This window comes from Pristiophorus japonicus, chromosome 16 (assembly GCF_044704955.1).
Source record: "Pristiophorus japonicus isolate sPriJap1 chromosome 16, sPriJap1.hap1, whole genome shotgun sequence".
Taxonomy (NCBI): domain Eukaryota; kingdom Metazoa; phylum Chordata; class Chondrichthyes; family Pristiophoridae; genus Pristiophorus; species Pristiophorus japonicus.
Window position 1 is genome coordinate 94,333,018 of NC_091992.1, and position 18,489 is coordinate 94,351,506.

The following is an 18,489-nucleotide window of genomic DNA, read 5'->3' on the forward strand; positions in this document are numbered from 1 at the left end:
TAAAAGCTGAATTTGGCAGGGGGAGCCTGCACCTAATGCCCGGCGGTAAAATCAGCACTCAGGCGGTGACACCGCCTCAAAAATGGCGGTACCAAATTTCAACCCCTTTAATGCTTCCTGTGCTAGGCTTTTTGGCGATCTGTTTCAATTAAAAGTAGATGTTTAGAAATAATTTATCTTCGTGCATCAAACCTGGAATCAAATGGCAACAGCGAAAAGGGAGGAATTCCTTTAAAAGCAATTCCTGATATGTTCTCTGGACAGACTGACCTTGATTGTAACAGGAATGGACTGCAACGATATTGAAAATTTACCACAGCCAGCTTCCCCTCCCTCTGTAGCATGTGTTCTATCTCAGCAGTCCTGACACTTTGAGCTGGGTCTGCAACTCTTCAATCTCGGCCCTGGCATGCTGTCCATGTGTGCATCAATTACTGCACTTTTCTGTTTACATCAAAGAACCAGTAACTCCCCATCAGCCAGGATCAGTTTTAATTAAAATAAAATTCCTTTGCAGCAAAATTTATTTTAGTACTTGGCATTTTAATCCTTTTGAAGTATGACGTTAATGAATCTCAGTGATACTACAGACCCATTAACTGAACACAAACATTCAGAAAATAGGTACTGTAGATAAGGCACACGATGGTTTCTATCAAATGTGAGTGAGGGCTTTTTAATGGGGGGAACTTATTATCCAAAGGTCAGGCTGCTCTAGAATTTCCCCTCCCATCCCCCGCCTTTTTTAACCTTCAGTCTCGGCCATACACCAATGTCTCGATTTTAAAATTGTCATCCTCATAAGAACATAAGAAATAGGAACTGAAGTAGGCCATACGGCCCCTCGAGCCTGCTCCACCATTCAATAAGATCATGGTTGATCTGATCATGGACTCAGCTCCACTTCCCTGCCTGATCCCCATAACCCCTTATCGTTTAAGAAACTCTATTTCTGTCTTAAATTTATTCAATGTCCCAGCTTCCATAGCTCTCTGAGGCAGTGAATTTCACAGATTTACAACCCTCTGAGAGAAGAAATTTCTCCTCATCTCTGTTTTAAATGGGCGGCCCCTTATTCTAAGATCGTGCCTTCTAGTTCTCGTCTCCCTCATCAGTGGAAACATTCTCTTTGCATCCACCTTGTCAAGCCCCCTCATAATCTATACGTTTCGATAAGATCACCTCTCATTCTTCTGAATTCCAATGAGTAGAGGCCCAACCTACTCAACCTTTCCTCATAAGTCAACCTAGTGAACCTTCTCTGAATCGCTTCCAAAGCAAGTATATCCTTTCGTAAATATGGAAACCAAAACTGCACACAGTATTCTAGGTGTGGCCTCACCAATACCTTATGTAGCTGTAATAAGACTTCCCTGCTGTTATACTCCATCCTCTTTGCAATAAAGGCCAAGATACCATTGGCCTTCCTGATCACTTGCTAAACCTGCATACTATCCTTTCGTGTTTCATGCACAATGTTCAAACCCCTCCCTTTCTTTGTAATTTCCGGCCCTAAAACTCTACGGGGGGGGGGGGAAGAATTCGGGAGCGTCTCATTTGAGACGCTAACTTTTGAAAGCTGGAAAAATTAGCGCCAGGCACTAATAATTCCTAGCTTTCTCTAAATTCGGTGTTAGCGCTGATGGAAGGAAGTGAGCGCTAAATCAAGCTCTCCACTTCTTTCCTGGAGCGCAAAAGGAGCAGGCGGGCGGTACTGGTACAGCACTGCACAATGTCGAGTGCAGCGCTGCCGCGATCCGAGTCTCCTTCCCTCCCTTAAAGAGAAGGGCCTTCGCTGCAGGCTCTGCATTGGGCCCAGTAAGCCGCAATCCAGCCCGACCAGCCCATGCACTCCAGCAGAGTGCTGGGCTGATTGATCGCGACCTAAGAGAAATGAGAAAAATCAAAATAACACATTGCAACAATTTTTATACTTGCCATCATCCCCTTCAACTTCCGCCCCTGAAGCACCTGGCCTCCTGAACAAAGCCTCCTGCAGCTGTCGGTGTTTTCGCAGGGGATGCTGCAGGGGGAAGGAACTGAATTTCAGGTCCGGGGAGCTACCGGGGCGATGCGCAGGGCAATGACGTCACGATCTTCGAGCGCAGGAGATCGTGGAGCAATGTTTTACCGTTGCCGCAAACCTTCCGGCCAAGTTACGGGGGTCATTCATCTCGCGCGCCCGGTCGATAAGTCGGTAGCACCCCGTTATTGCACCCCCGGAGGCGATAACGGGAAGCGCTAAGGAAGCCAATTTCTAGACCTACATTCATGTAGCTCCAGGCTTTTCTGTATCCCCAATTTCCATCATTCCACCATTGGTGGCTGTTCCTTCAGCAATCTAGGTCCTAAGCTCTGGAATTCCCTTCCCAAACCTCTTTGCTTCTCCATCTCCCTCTCCTCCTTTAAGACAATGCTGAAACCTATCTCTTTGACTAAGAGTTTGGTCACCTGTCCTAATGTCTCCTTCTTTGGCTCAGTGTCCACTTATGTCTGGTTACGCTCCTGTGAAGCGTGTTGGGGCGTTTTACTATATTGAAGATACTATAAAAATACAAGGTGCTGTTGTTGCTGCTGAGGTGTTGACAAACGGTGTTTTTCTAGGGTACCATCAATGTCGCTCTTTAGTCAGCTCCCAAGGTGCACATGATAATGGTTCGGTGTGGAAACCCAACCCAACTCTCACTCCCCAGCAGGCAGAGAAACAAGGAAATGTACCATTGATAAGGAGGGGGGGGGACAAATCCCGCACAAGGTATCTCAAAACAGACTGAATCCTGGGCTTCCTGGAGATGGATGATCCCCTATTAGGTTTGGTCCCCCATTCTGCTCAGTCCCTAAGGTAGTGTCCAGAGGCCTGATGTCTGCCTGCGATTCCCCAATTATGCCCAACGGAGGCTGTGTACCACCCCATGGGAAAAAAACAGAACTCCCATTGGCCCAATTGAATATTGCAATGTTATCGCACACATGTATCAAATTCCTATAAAATGTAGCTTTATTCATTTGGAGTTCATAATTTTAAAAAGCTTGACATGAAACAGACTTAATTTTTGTCTCCCGAGAGTGAATTACAATCAATTTAACTGAATATCTTTACAGCTGCAGTGCTGCCAATGATTTACTCAGTTCACCATTCAAACTGGCATGAATCCCAGATAAAAGCCCTTGAACCTGTCTTTGCATTTCATTCTGAGAGGACTGCAGTACTCACTTTTCCACCTTCGTCAAACTTCCCAACGCAGTCAAACCATTCTCGAGAGCAGAACCAAGTTGGCATGATGACAGTGGGACCATGGGAAGTAAACACCTGCCAAGAAGAGAAGAAGTTTTACTGAAGAAACTGCGGATTAACTCTCCGGTTGTGGAGCATAGAAATATAGAAAATAGGAGCAGTAGTAGGCCATTCGGCCCTTCGAGTCTGCACCGCCATTCAATATAATCATGGCTGATCCTCTATCTCAACACCATATTCCCACTTTTCCCCCATATCCCTTGATGCCTTTTATTTCTAGACTCCCTCTTAAATATATTCAGTGACTTGGCCTCCACAGCCTTCTGTGGTAGAGAATTCCACAGGTTCACCACCCTCTGAGTGAAAACATTTCTCCTCATCTCGGTCCTAAATTTCCAATCCCGTATCCTGAGATTGTGACCCTTTGTTCTAAACTTCCCAGCCAGGGGAAACATCCTCCCCGCATCCAGTCTATCAAACCCCGTCAGAATTTTATACGTTTCAATGACATCCCCTCTCATTCTTCTAAACTCTAGTGAATACAGGCCTAGTCGACCCAATTTCTCCTCATACGAGCAGACATGTGTCTTACTATTCCTGATTTCTGTCTTTTGTCACCAATGTTCTCCTCTCCTGAAGTTCTTGGCTAAGCTGGCTATGGTTCCATATGGTGAAACCCATCTCCAGTTCCTCTCCCATGTAGCCCTTATTAATGTGTGAGCATGTCACATCTGAGACGGACCACTGGTCAGTGATCAGCTGGGGAATCCATGGCTGATTTTCCACTCCTTAATGCAAAGGAGTTGAAGCCAATTATTGCACTCCTACTGCTGCTGCGAATCAGCAGTCTAAGCTGAGACCTTCCTAGTCTGAATGACTCAGATGCTCACTGAATAAACTCGAGAGCTCTGCATCTTTCTACCTCTTAGTTTCTTTTAAGAATAATTCTGTTTAACTGGTGAGTCTTGATGACATGACGAAGTAACCTGCCAATAGATGTAAAATTCCATCATCGGAGATACATTTAATAACCCAGAGCATGTCTAGGATCATAACATTTCAACCGCGAGTTGTAAGTAGGGCAAGTGATTTATTTTTACCAAGCTTCCTTTAGAAACCATCATCAACACTGCTTCTGGGACCTTAAGGGGTGAAATTCAACTTTCACGGGGGCGCAAAATGGTCGTTTTCAGATCGTCCTTCTGCTATAACGTCATGTGATTTTCCTTTGCATTAAAGTCAATTGAAAGGTGAATCGGGCGAGGTGTACAACAGGCCACAACTGCCCCTTTTATACTCCCACCAATGTTGCATTTCACCCCCTGTATGTTAAATGCAAAATTATGACAGCAAATTGAGCTACATCCGATGAATGTAAAATTTCACAGGATTGTTTGTAGGATATTGCAATGTGCCAAATCACCATCACCAATTAGAACATAGTTCCCTCACAGTGTTAGCCCCAATATCTTCGCTAAACTAATTTATTTAATTTTAACATCAGCATTCCAATCATAAAGAAAAATATTTCTGAACAGCAGCAAGGTGGAAACAACTCCAAGCACTAATTCTTTAAAGCTATATTAATGGGCATTCCTGGTTCTTAAGCTCTTGATATATCGAACTTTTCACAATGTATCAGTCCGTATTGCGCTGCGCAGTCTATACCAGTCTAGAAACTGATCTTATAGAATCTGTCAGTATGTTAGGCTACTAGAGATTGTATTTCCAATCTCTTCGTAGCTTGGTGACTATATAATATATAACACACATCATTCTAATTTGAAACTCAAACTGCTTGAACCAGATGGGGCAGATTTTAGACACAAATGATATAACTATCCCAAAAATTGGGAACACGCAGCTTACACTCCAGGTGACCTCATTAGCACAGCTCCAGACTCTGACTACACATGCCATAACCAAACAATGCTCTGGTATGTTGGGGATACAACAGAGCCTTTCTATAATGAAGCTGTGTTTGTGAACTATACAAAAAGAATGCTACTATGAAGGAGGTTTGTGTGGTTTTTGTGTTTCAGTGGCAACTAAACAATTTATTACATAGGATATACAGCATAGAAGCAGGCCATTTGGTCCAACCAGTCCACGCCGGTGTTTATGCTCCACTCGAGCTGCCTGTCGTCTTTTCTCATCTGAATCTATCAGCATAACCCTCTATTCCATTCTCCCTCATATGCTTGTCTAGTCTCCCCTTACATGCATATATACTATTCACTTCAGCCACTCTCTGTGGTAGCTAGTTCCACATTCTCACCACTCTTTGGGTAAAGAACTTTCTTCAGAATTCCCTATTGGATTTCTTGGTGACTATCTTATATTGATGGCCTCTAGTTATGCTCTTCCCCACAAGTGGAAACATTTTCTCTGTATCCACTCTATCAAAATCTTTCATAATTTTAAAGACCTCTATTAGATCACCTCTCAGCCTTCTTTTTTTAATAGGAAAGAGACCCAGTCTGTTCCTCCTTTTCTGATATGTATACCCTCGCATTTATATCACCTGTCATGGTACTTCAGACAGTGTCACAATAATGGCTGACTGTACAGTATAAACAAGGATGCGTTTATTTATACTGCAAAAGTGGCCACCATGCTCCACCCTTTTCAGAATGGCAGGCAGTAAGTACTGGGGTACCGCAGGGCTGAGTGCTGGGATCCCAGCTATTTACAATATACATTAATGATTTGGATGAGGGAATTGAGTGTAATATCTCCAAGTTTGCAGATGACACTAAGCTGGGTGGCAGTGTGAGCTGTGAGGAGGACGCTAAAAGGCTGCAGGGTGCCTTGGACAGGTTAGGTGAGTGGGCAAACGCATGGCAGATGCAGTATAATATGGATAAATGTGAGGTTATCCACTTTGATGGCAAAAACACGAATCAGAATATTATCTGAATGGCGGCAGATTAGGAAAAGAAGAGGTGCAGCGAGACCTGGGTGTCATGGTACATCAGTCATTGAATGTTGGCATGCAGGTACAGCAGGCAGTGAAGAAGGCAAATGGTATGTTGGCCTTCATAGCTAGGGGATTTGAGTATAGGAGCAGGGAGGTCTTACTACAGTTGTACAGGGCCTTAGTGAGGCCTCACCTGGAATATTGTGTTCAGTTTTGGTCTCCTAATCTGAGGAAGGACGTTCTTGCTATTGAGGGAGTGCAGCGAAGGTTCACCAGACTGATTCCCGGGATGGCAGTACTGACATATGAGGAGAGACTGGATCGACTGGGCCTGTATTCACTGGAGTTTAGAAGGATGAGAGGGGATCTCATTAAAAACATATAAAATTCTGCCTTGGACTGGACAGGTTAGTTGCAGGAAGAATGTTCCCGATGTTGGGGAAGTCCAGAACCAGGGGACATAGTCTAAGGATAAGGGGTAAGCCATTTAGGACTGAAATGAGGAGAAACTTCTTCACTCAGAGAGTTGTTAACCTGTGGCATTCCCTGCCGCAGAGAGTTGTTGATGCCAGTTCATTGGATATATTCAAGAGGGAGTTAGATATGGCCCTTACGTCTAAATGGATCAAGGGGTATGGAGAGAAAGCAGGAAAGGGGTACTGAGGTGAATGATCAGCCATGATCTTATTGAATGGTGGTGCAGGCTCGAAGGGCCGAATGGCCTACTCCTGCACCTATTTTCTATGTTTCTATGATTGGTCCCCTTGGAGGATAAGCCACACCCTGAGGTTTCACAGGAATGTGTAACTGGAACCGCCCATCACAAGGTCTCACTGATTTTGCGAATTGTAACCCGATCCACTGACTTCCTGAGGTGACAGAGGACAGACCTCCCCAGAAGACAGCCAGCCAAAGTCATGTACCCCTTTCCAAGTACATCCTTCCCCCAGCCAAAGTACCTTACCCCAGTCCAAGTGCGTCCTTCCACCTCCCCACACACACCACCCCCCCCCCACCCCCCACCCCCCCCACCATAGATGGGGCAGGCATTGTGTATGGATTGTTAACAGGTTTATTGGGTATGAAGTGAATAGTGACAGTGTTGTGACTTCTGGATATCATCCACTCCAACGATGTCCCTTGTAGGGGGTTGGAAGAACGTGAACCGTCTTCCCTGAGTTCCCTCTCTCCCCTCCGATCCCCCACCCCCAACGCCCGTGTCTCTCCCCCCCAATCTCTCTCTCTCTCCCAGCCTCTCACTCTCCCCTCAGTCTCACTCTCCCCCTCAGTCTCTCTCTCTCCCCCCAGTCTCTCTCTCCCCCAGTCTCTCTCACTCTCCCCCCAGTCTCTCTCTCTCCCAACATCTCACTCCCCCAGTCTCTCTCTCCCCCAGTCTCTCTCACTCTCCCCCCAACCTCTCTCTCTTGAGTCATTACAGCCACCGATGGTTGAGCGATTATAATCAGGAATGTTCAAAAGGGCAGAATTAGAGGAGCGCAGACATCTTGGGGGGGGTTGTGGGGCTGGAGAAGATTACAGAGATAGGGAGGGGTGAGGCCATGGAGGGATTTGAAAATAAGTTATGAGAATTTTGAAATCAAGGTGTTGCTTAACTGGAAGCCAATGTAGGTCACCGAGCACAGCAGTGATGGGTAAGCGGGACTTGGTGCGAGTTAGGACACAGGCAGCCGAGTTTTGGATCAGCTCTAGTTTATGCAGGGTAGAATGTGGGAGCCCAGCCATGAGTGCGTTGGAATAGTCAAGTCTAGCGTTAACAAAGGCATGGATGAGGGTTTCAGCAGCGGATGAGCTGAGGCAAGGGCGGGAGATGGGCATAATCTAAAAATGTGTTCCATTCCCTGGCACTATATCACTCACCTCAATGATCAGGCACAGAAAATAGACATGAAAACCCTTGGTGCAAAACAGTTAAGTTTCTATTTCCAAGCGGCGGGGGCGGGGGGGGGGGGGAAACCAGTTGAAAAATGGTAGCTCGGCATCTGACTTTGTTGGAAATGAAATGTATTCTGTCACATGCAAAGTATTAGTGAGTCTTAAAGCATGTCCATTCCTGCCACAGCATGCCATCCCGTTGCACAGCTTAACCCCCTCCAGGACACCTCCGGAAACACCAGGTTGGAATTGTTCTTAGCAATCCGTCAGCACATACCCTAACAAAGCAGACAATTCAGCCTGCAACCTCTGTCTGATTAACTAAATCTAAACCCTCTATGGTAAGTAGGATAGAGAAGCAATGCCTGTGCGCCGACTGCAGTGGTACAAAGACGCCATTGTTTCAGTCACAAGAAAGATGCTAAAAACTTTCCAACCAGTGAACACACAACTACTTCTTTGTGTATGGACAAAGTCTAAAACTGTTGGAAGCTACGGCAATACCCAGCACCACAAGCACAAGATCCTAATTATTGTGTTCGTTCAAAGCAGCAAATGTGGTTTGCACCTTATCGATAATATAATCATCAAACTTTTACTATCTGGATGACATGAGCAGAATTTCAATCCCAGGGAGCGAGTTATATGGCTATAAACCAAAGTGTTCAGGGCACAGACCAAAGCAACGTTTGAGCAGTTTTGAAATGTTGTTTGAACTTTTGCTCCGTGTTGCTTGTCATTTTATTCAATACCAGTTGAGCTCCCATAAATTTGCTAATGGTGAGCTGGAGGTTAGGTCAGAGAAAGCGCTTCAAGGACACCTTCAAAGCCTCCTTGAAAAAATGTAACATCCCCACCGACTCTTGGGAATCCCTGGCCCAAGACCGCTCAAAGTGGAGGAGAAGCATCCGAGAAGGCGGCGAACACTTCGAGTCTCTTCGCCAGGAGCACACGGAAGCCAACTACAAAGAGCGGAAGGAGCGTACGACAAACCAAGCACCCCACCCACCCACCCATCCCTCCAATCACCATCTGCCCCACCTGTGACAGAGTCTGTAGATCCCGCATTGGTCTCATCAGTCACCTTAGAACTCATATCAGTGTGGAAGCAAGTCATCCTCGACTCCGAGGGACTGCCTAAGATGAAGAATGAGTGTGGGTTCTGGCGTACCGGAGAGGGCAAGGAGTGCACAGGGCCCCTGAGAGAATTTGAAAAGGAGCTGTGTTCACAGCCACTGAAGTCAACGTTTTCCTGGAAAATGTGAGCCATTTAGGGTTTTTTGCGTGATGGAGTTTCTGCAGGTAAACGGTACACATAACATTTCTGGATATCTTCAACCAGATCTCCCTGTTACAGTGAGTTGGAGGTTAAGCTGTTTGAGGGAGGCTGGGGGAATCTAGATGTAAGGAAGGGCAACCTGTTGCTTTTAAAGGAATTGGGAAAGGAGTTTCTAAGAGATGTGCTCAGCGACAGTGAGCTAAGTTATTCCTGGAAAATACTGTTTTCCTTGTCTACTGTAGATAAATAAATAATTGTGTGCACTTCACACTCTCAGATCTGTAAATAAATACATTTATGGAAGTATCAGACGGAAGCTGGCAATTGCACTTTTCATTACATATCTGGCCATTTGGGTAGCTGGTAATGTAAAGGGGAGGTCAGCTGGACCACCCGAAAAATGAGAGAAAGCTGAAGGGAGCATTGGAAACATCAGCAGCAGAATGTCAGGCCTCACAGAATCTCAGCAACGTTAACAGATTTTACACTGAACACCCACCTGCTCCTGTTTTATAACATCACCCTGGGAGCTTCCACAGAACGCCTGCTCTCCCTGTCGGTGACGGCGCTGGGCGTGAAGTTCGGGATCGCGGCGCCAACATGGCGTTGCACACTCGTGAGGTCACCAAGTGGGCGGCGCTAGAGTGTACAGCGCTAACCGATAGCACTGCCGCTAAACCAACAATGAAGTTCGTGGCAGGCATTAACAGCAGGCGGTAAACGCTTAGCGGCCTGTTAGCGCCCCTCCCGGTGGTGCTAAGCAAATGAATTTTTAGCCCTTTTAAATTTTAATATTTAAATAATAAATACATATTGTATGTATTTAAATAACACGGGAAATAAATGCTGAGGATTTTACCCATTACATACAGTACACAGTGACCCTGTGTCACCCTGAAGATGCAACTGGGAGATTTTTAAAACCTAGATTAGCATGTGATATTTTTCTCTGCGAATTCCGATCGCAGTAACTCAACTCATGCTGTGTTGTGCAAGAATAAGACCCACTGGACTTCCAATTAAAAACAACACATGAGTATTACTCATTCTTTACCATTATCTTTCAAGGTTGAGGGAAAGTTCTCGAAAAAGACACAACTCATTAAGGAAGAATCAAATGACGTGAGGTCAGCCTTAACGCAACAATGTGGCTTTAATAAAATGACTGCAGATCCTTTTTTGGAAAAAAACCCACACGCATTCATTCTTGCCTAAACACGAGAAAGGGTTTGAATAGAGGGCACTTGTCTATCTATTCCTTGGTGCACAGTGAAAGCAATGTCCTGGATTCTCAGGTCCAAAAGGTTGTCCTTCATTGGTCTAAAGTTGATGCATTTTATTCTGAAGAAATGTGAGTTTGAAAGAAAGAAAGACTTGCATTTCTATAGCGCCTTTCACGACCACCGGATGCCTCAAAGTACTGTACAGCCAATGAAGTACTTTTGGGGGCCAAACTTGGTGAAGGCCAAGTCCCGCCCAAGAGCCGCCCAAAAGTACTTTGGGCGGGAAATTGATGAAAAATAATTTAAAAGTTGGGCCGGCGGCAAACGAGCGACGTACGCTGTCAAACGGGGCGGGAACAGGCGAGAGCTCCTAATCTCGGCGGCAAAGGCTCTTGCTGCCGAAGTGCCACCGAGGATGGAGTCAAGCCCACGGAGAGTCGAAGATATTCAAATAAAAATGATTGGAAAATAAAAATTACCCAGAAGACCTTCAGGAGAACCCATTAAGGTTAAGTCGCTGTGAAAAATAATGTATTAAAAAGTTCACTAACCTTTTTTTTCCAGTTTTTTAAATTTACCTTGGGGTTAGAACAGCCTCCTCGCGGCAGTCTTTCCCCCTGCTCCCGCCGACACCAATCTGGCATCTCGGCGGGCGGGAGGTCACTTGTGCCATTTGGCCGTCCGCTGACGTCAGCGGGCGGTTCCCGGCGGCTCTCCCCTCCCGCCCGCTCCAGGCCAAGTGCAAACTGGCACTGGGCGCAACCCGGAGAGGAATGTCGGTGGATCTCGGCGGCAGTGGGCGGTAAGGCCATCAATTTCGGCCCGAGTTTAGTCACTGTTGTAATGTGGGAATGTTGTAATGTACAGTTTGCAGCAGTGTGACAGCATTACGCCCTCTCTGCCAGAGGATGCCAAGGAATTCTTACACCATTTATTTACTTCGAACATTGCCAAACCCATTGTCACATTCTAAACTGCACAGCCAGTTTGATAAAATCTGCTCTAATTAAGCCAGGCCTTGTGCTGCCTTATCTCCACTGTTGTTTGTTCCTGCTTCTCAATTCCTGTTTGTCCATGTGCTCAATCTCAAATCGAGTCAAAAGTGTTTACCATCAATCAGTGGAGTGTTAGAAACAGATAATCCTTGTTTAAACTGCTCTAGTTTAAAATAACAAAGGGTGAAGGGGTCAAAGCCCCAGTGTCATCTACCTTTTAGCTTGTAAAGAAGAAATTAATAACTAATGCCTGGAAGTGTCTTACACTCTTGATTGTTGGGAGTGAGTGGGCCATAATGCACTGTAATCAAAGTGCTCAATGTAAGAAAGCATCAAAATGAAACTGAGCTGGTTTACTGAGTGTCAACTGAACCCAAAGATGAAATGCCAACCCTTTACTCACTCTATTATAATAGACGTCCTTGATTCACGGCAGGATAAAATAAAATGGATAATTTTGCAGTTCAAAAACAAAATGATATATTATAATGCTACAAGCAAGTAAGTGGTTCCCATGATATAACACTCAGGTTAAAACGCAAATGGTTTGCTAGTGCTATCAAAGCTTGAGCTTCAGCCGTCAAACACACTCCCAACCAGGGCATGCAATATTTACAATTTTGCTTATGGGGAAGTTAGGTTTGGGGGTAAGTAGGTTGAAACTCCCTTATCTGGAACCCTTGGGAGCCGGCCTGTTCCGAATGAGGGATATTTCCGGATAAGGGGAGGTCACGTGTTTTCAGTGTGTGTGCGCTGATTGGCTGGAACGACTGTCAGTCAGTCTCAGCTCCAGAGTTAGGATATTCTCAAAATCTATGGAATGGTTAGCTGATCCAAAATATTCAATAAAAAGTAGGGACCGGTGTCCCTTACACAAGCTGCTGCTGGTGTATTCAGCAATAACTATGATAAAGGAGCCCGAGATGGAGTCATGAGCAGATGCAATGCCACAGTTTACAAAACATGCCAAAAACAAAAGCACCAGAATTAAGCAAAAAAGATTCAAGCCCATCTGACTTTTTAACATTTTGTGATATTAAAAAGATAAGTACTCTGAAAACATTTTCTGAACAATTTTTATTGGAATGTCCATCAGTGTGGTGTTGGTGGGCCATTGGGCCCCGAGGTGTCGGAGGCCCCGAAGCTGTCGGGTCCGAAGTTGGGTAAATTTATTGTGGCTCTGTAAGTGTAAATGGGCAAGTTTTTTTTCATTGATATTTTTCGAGGATTTTGACAGGACACGTTCTGCGCATGCGCCGCCCAGCGGCCAGGAATGGTTCTGGACGAGGGATGATTCCGGATAAGTGAGTTCTGGATAAGGGAGGTTCAACTTGTACTATGAATGGTCTGGCCCTCGGTCACTGCCATGTTGTATGGAGCTCTACGTTAATTTATTTTGTCAGGCAAAAAGTGTGGCAAATGCGACAAGAAGAAATAATCCACAGGATTAACTGGGAGCGTGTCCTCGATGTATCACTAAACAAACCGATTCCATTGACACCTAAGGCATTAGAAGTGCTCAGAGTAAATGCCTGGAAAAATAGATGACTACGGTGCTGCACAAAGGAACACGGATAATATTTAATGGGGGGGGGGGCAGGCGGTGGAATTGGGTGGCGGCGCAAAGCGGGCAGTATCTCATTGGACACCCGTTATGTGCCCATTATAACGGGCGACTGATGCGCCCCACCCAAGTCCAATTACCATCCCCCCCGACCCCCCGCCCATTGGTTGCATTATGATAGAACGAAAGAAGAAAACTTGCATTTATATAGCACCTCAGGATGTCGCTTTACAGCCAATGGACTATTTTTGAAGTATAGTCACTATTGTAATGTAGGGAAAGATGACAAACAAACTGCGCAGAGCAAGGTCCCAACAAATCGCAATGAGATAAGTGAGCAGATCATCGGATTTTCAGTTGTGCCGATTGAGGGATAAATTTTGGCCAGAAAGAGTTGGCTTCATCAAGCAATGAAGTTCTTCACAAAGTGATTTGGCATCACACACAGGAAGGAACATAGTTACAGGGGCGTTATCTGCAATGTTTTATCATTGATATTTACTACTTTGTATGCAGCAGCACAGTATCACTGTCCTCTGAGTACCCCAGTGTAAGTCACATGGTGTGCGCTTCACATGTGCACCACTCCCTGAACTTGCTGCTTCTCTGGGGGCAGCTAAGTGTCATGTCTGGCGGGACCCCTGCCTTCAATGTGATATTTGTTCAAAATAGGCTGCAGGAAGTTGAATGTAATTCTGGCTGATTCTGGCAGCAGCAAAACAGCAGCCGGCCACACCCCGAGCAACTCGTGCAACGGAGTTACCAAATGCTCAGTGAAAGCTGCTGGCGCCCATTTAAAGAGCTGTTGTTCTGAAGCCGCAACAACACAGGGCCGAACGTTGAGTTTCCATCGGTGTTTTTCAAGATGTCTGCCCGATCTCAAAATTCTCATCCTTGTTTTCAAATCCCCCCATGGCCTCGCCCCTCCCTATTTCTGTAATCTCCTCCAGCCCCACAACCACACTCCTCCCCCCGAGATAGAAACATAGAAACATAGAAAATAGGTGCAGGAGTAGGCCATTCGGCCCTTCTAGCCTGCACCGCCATTCAATGAGTTCATGGCTGAACATGCAACTTCAGTACCCCATTCCTGCTTTCTCACCATACCCCTTGATTCCCCTAGTAGTAAGGACTTCATCTAACTCCTTTTTGAATATATTTAGTGAATTGGCCTCAACAACTTTCTGTGGTAGAGAATTCCACAGGTTCACCACTCTCTGGGTGAAGAAATTCCTCCTCATCTCAGTCCTAAATGGCTTCCCCCTGCACTCTTCTAATTTGCCCTCTTGAACATCCCTGATTATAATCGCTCAACCATTGGTGGCCGTGCCTTCTGCTGCCTGGGCCCTGAGCTCTGGAATTCCCTGCCTAAACCTCTCCACCTCTCTTTCCTCCTTTAAGACGCTCCTTAAAACCTACCTCTTTGACCAAGCTTTTGGTTACCTGTGCTAATTTCTCCTTGGGCAGTCTGCCACACTGTATAAGGACATGAGTTACCAGCTCGGGGGTAGTTGGGATTGTGCTTCCACCATTTTGGGCTGAATGTCTCCCGTCCGCTCCAAGGTCTCAGATCATTTACAGGGAAATGCTAAAAAAGGTCCTTGGAAACCAGTCCAATTGATATCCCATCAGAGGCACAGGGTGCCAGGAGAAAAGAAAACAAGGCCGTAAGCAGGCACTTGTGAAATGAGAAGCATTAAAAGATGAAATAAAGCAAATGACTTTTTTTTCAGGAGCTTCAATCGAAGCAGTGTGAAAGGAAAATAAACCCTTGCAGCGAAATGGAACCCAATCGCTTCCATTTGTTTAATTTCACTAAATGGGTCTGAGACTTACTTTTAATTCTGCTGATTAGACCACGCTGCGCTCAATTATTTGGGCCACCTAGGTTGTAATGATATATTTCTCCGGATAAGAATTTATGGTTTTGGTGATGTAATTGGGCTCACAGTCGACCTGCCTCGAGACATTTTTCCCACAATCTCTTTTACACGACTCGTCTAGTATCTTACTTTACCACGTTTAAAAAGTACAGCCATCCTGAGTATAGGTTTGAATGGACATGAAAGACATATTGCAGCCAAAAAATTGATGGCAATAAAGATCTTAAGGCACAAAGAAAGCAGTTTTTCAAAATGATGTTTTAAATTATGTTCTAATGCAATTATCAGTCTACACAGCAGCCCTATTATCACACCTCAGAACAAGCAGTACAAACAGGGCAGAAAGGTTCTGCGTAATCTGTGACATAAATAGAACAGATGTCTAATTTGATCAGAAACTAATCTCGGTTCTCCAGTGCCCATTTAAAAATTGAGGCACTTTCTCAATTTCTATCAACTTACAGAAAGACCCCAGGTGCAAGTAACCTGAGGAGATTCTGCAGGAAAATATCTGGCTTTTGACTGATTTCTAATCTGTAGTAATGATCTGGGAAGATGTCCAATAATTTACTGTAAGCAGAAACATGATTGAGGAAGGACTTTAAATAAGATTGTCCTGCTCCAATGTTTTCTCCATCTCCTCTTGGTGACCCTGACTCTTGCTGGGATACGACTCTACATGTGTGCCGGAAACACTCTGGCAGCTTGACGATGGGGAATGAATTCATTGCCGAGAGCATGCAGAAATCAAGCGCAGGCAGTGGAAAGAGCGTGCGGCAAACCTGTCCCACCCACCCCTTACCCTCAACGACTATTTGTCCTACCTGTGACAGAGACTGTGGTTCTCGTATTGGACTGTTCAGCCACCTAAGAACAATTCCGAGGGACTGCCTATGATAGCAGCTTGACAATGGGGAACGTGTTCCTCTCTGTGTTGTTTAACAAATTTATGAACCTGTTTATGAAGAAGACCTCCCTTGGCATTGCACATGGTGAGTTAGAAAATCATAGGAACATAGGTACAGGAGTAGGCCATTCAGCCTCTCGAGCCTATTCCGCGTATATTGTGTTATGACAATAAGTATGCTTATGCCATGTAGAGGATAATATTTTTATTGCTGTTGCTGATAGGGATGGACAATAAATGCTGGCCTTGCCAGCGACGCCCACATCCCATTGCAATGAATTTGCTTCAAGAGTTCTTTGCTTAAGAATTCATAGCAACTCATCGCTATTAAGAACCAGTTGATTTATTAGCAAAAGTTTTAACAATCACACGACATATTTTCAGCTCATCCACCAGGCTCACAACCAGCTGCCTCATCGTGGATCCCCCGAACCCAATTGGCTGGGGTTTTATTGAGTCTTGTGAACATCATGTGACTGGCTAAGCCACTCCCAACTCAACAGCTCTACAAACCTGTGAGCATACTCACAGGTGCATACATTGCACCCCTGAATGAATAAAAAAAAATATATTACCCCCTACATCAGGACTACTGATTTACGCTGACTTAATGGGCCCAAGTTTCCACAGGATAAAAAACGGGCGCCCAGCGCCTAAAACGGCGCCAGAAAAAAAACGCGCTATTCTCGAGTGCTTTGCAGCTCCTTGTCTGTTTGGCGCGTTGTCCATGTGGGCGGAGCCTACACTCGCGCCGATTTTGTAAGTGGGAGGGGGCGGGTACTATTTAAATTAGTTTTTGTCCTGCCGGCAACGCTGCGCGTGCGCGTTGGAGCGTTCGCGCATTCTCAGTGCGAAAAAAACATTGGCACTCGGCCATTTTTGTAGTTCTTTGTAGCTTTTTAATTTTTGAACATTTTTTAAATAAAAGCACATTGCCATCAGCACATCAGCACTTGCAGCCTTCTCACTGTCTCCTTCCCCTCCCTCCCCTCCGCGGCAACAAACCGCTGTTTCCTTCCCCTCCCTCCCCTCCGCGGCGGCAAACCGCTGTCTCCTTCCCCTCCCTCCCCTCCGCGGGAAAGAACGGGCGCCTCCTCTCCCCTCCCCCCCCCCCCGCGGCAGAACGGGCGCCTCCCCCCCCCCCTCCCCGGCGGGAAGAACGGGCGCCTCAGGCTGACTGCAGAATTCTCCGTGCCTGAAGCACTTTCACACAGGTAGGAAGATGGTTTATTTAATCTTTTTTTTGCTTATAAATGTTTATTCAGGTTGGATTTATTTGTATAATATTTGTAGAAGTATAAATAAGGATTTATTGTAGAATTTAATGAGTTCCCTTCCCCCCACCCCCCCTCGCCCCCCCACCTCGTTCTGGACGCCTAATTTGTAACCTGCGCCTGATTTTTTAATGTGTAGAACAGGTTTTTTCAGTTCTATAAAAATCTTCACTTGCTCCATTCTACTTTAGTTTGGAGTACGTTTTCACTGTGGAAACTTTGAAATCAGGCGTCAGTGGCCGGACATGCCCCCTTTTGAAGAAAAAATTCTGTTCCAAAGTAGAACTGTTCTACCTGACTTGAACTGCAGAAAAAAAAATGTGGAGAATTGCGATTTCTAAGATAGTCCGTTCTTCACCGGTTGCTCCTAAAAATCAGGCGCAAATCATGTGGAAACTTGGGCCCAATAAGTCAAATCATGTTTATATTAAATGGTTTCTTGTGATGCTTTGGAAATCAAAGTGACCAATTTTATGTGAATAAAAGCCTTTGTAATGTAAGTTGTAGAGGCAGGTAATGATTTATTTTTATCTCGCCAACACTGTTCGTGCACTTCCTGATACAAGTTTATAAAAAATCCTGAAGCTGAATGTTTTGGACTGCAACTAAAATCCGTAGAACATCTTGTGTACTTCATATTCCACAGCAATGGGGTCGGGCTGGGCTCGATCTGACAGTTGGAGAAGGGGGCAAGTAAGGTCTCGGATGGGTCTCAAGAGTAGGGGCTGAGGTCTGGAAACAGGCCCCATGTCTGAGAGTTGGGAGTGCAGCCTACTTCTGACAGCATGGTCAGGACTGAAATAATGACAAGAGCATCAGCTAAATCCACATACAGCTACTGACAGAATGGTGCTGTTAATTAGTCAGTGCGATTTCTGTTCTGTTCTAAAAGTAATCCCTCCAACACCACCTTTGCGTTTCTATTCCCCTCTCTCTGGAAAACGGACCCTATTTCTCTCTATTTCAATGTAGCGAGGCTCTCCCATAAGCCATCAACAAGGTTATTTTTTGTACTTCTTTTGTCCTTTGCTTTTCAGCACTTTATGCATGGGAGGACGTCACCTAACTGGGTGGGTAATGCTTTCTGGAGTCCACTTCCATTAAAGATCACCATCTTCACCTTTTGCTCAAATTTACCCTTTTATCGCACTTTGCTTCCCGAGGACAAATATCCCAAAAGGAGTAAGATCATGTAGAAGACAGTTCGAACTTTCTCGACACTTCAACAGTGAGCCAAACAGTCTTATACTTTAATGGTAGCATTTGTGCAGAACGAACAGGCACAAGCAAACGCTCCCAAGCTTATTTTCGGTTTG

General features: G+C 45.3%; 1 protein-coding gene and 1 long non-coding RNA gene across 4 annotated transcripts in view; one reads left to right on the forward strand and one right to left on the reverse strand.

Moving 5' to 3' along the window:
• Window positions 1-18,489, reverse strand: part of b3gntl1 (UDP-GlcNAc:betaGal beta-1,3-N-acetylglucosaminyltransferase-like 1) — a 388,088-nt gene that overhangs the window by 130,767 nt on the left and 238,832 nt on the right. For 2 of the 3 annotated variants that reach the window (XM_070858174.1, XM_070858173.1), the window contains exon 7: window positions 3,215-3,310. In XM_070858174.1, the coding sequence (XP_070714275.1) occupies window positions 3,215-3,310 (96 nt within the window). Of the gene's footprint in view, window positions 1-3,214; window positions 3,311-11,101; window positions 11,334-18,489 lie in introns of those variants that run through there. The other variant, XM_070858175.1, reaches the window with a different exon arrangement.
• Window positions 1-18,489, forward strand: part of LOC139227108 (uncharacterized) — a 72,202-nt gene that overhangs the window by 652 nt on the left and 53,061 nt on the right. The window lies entirely within an intron of this gene.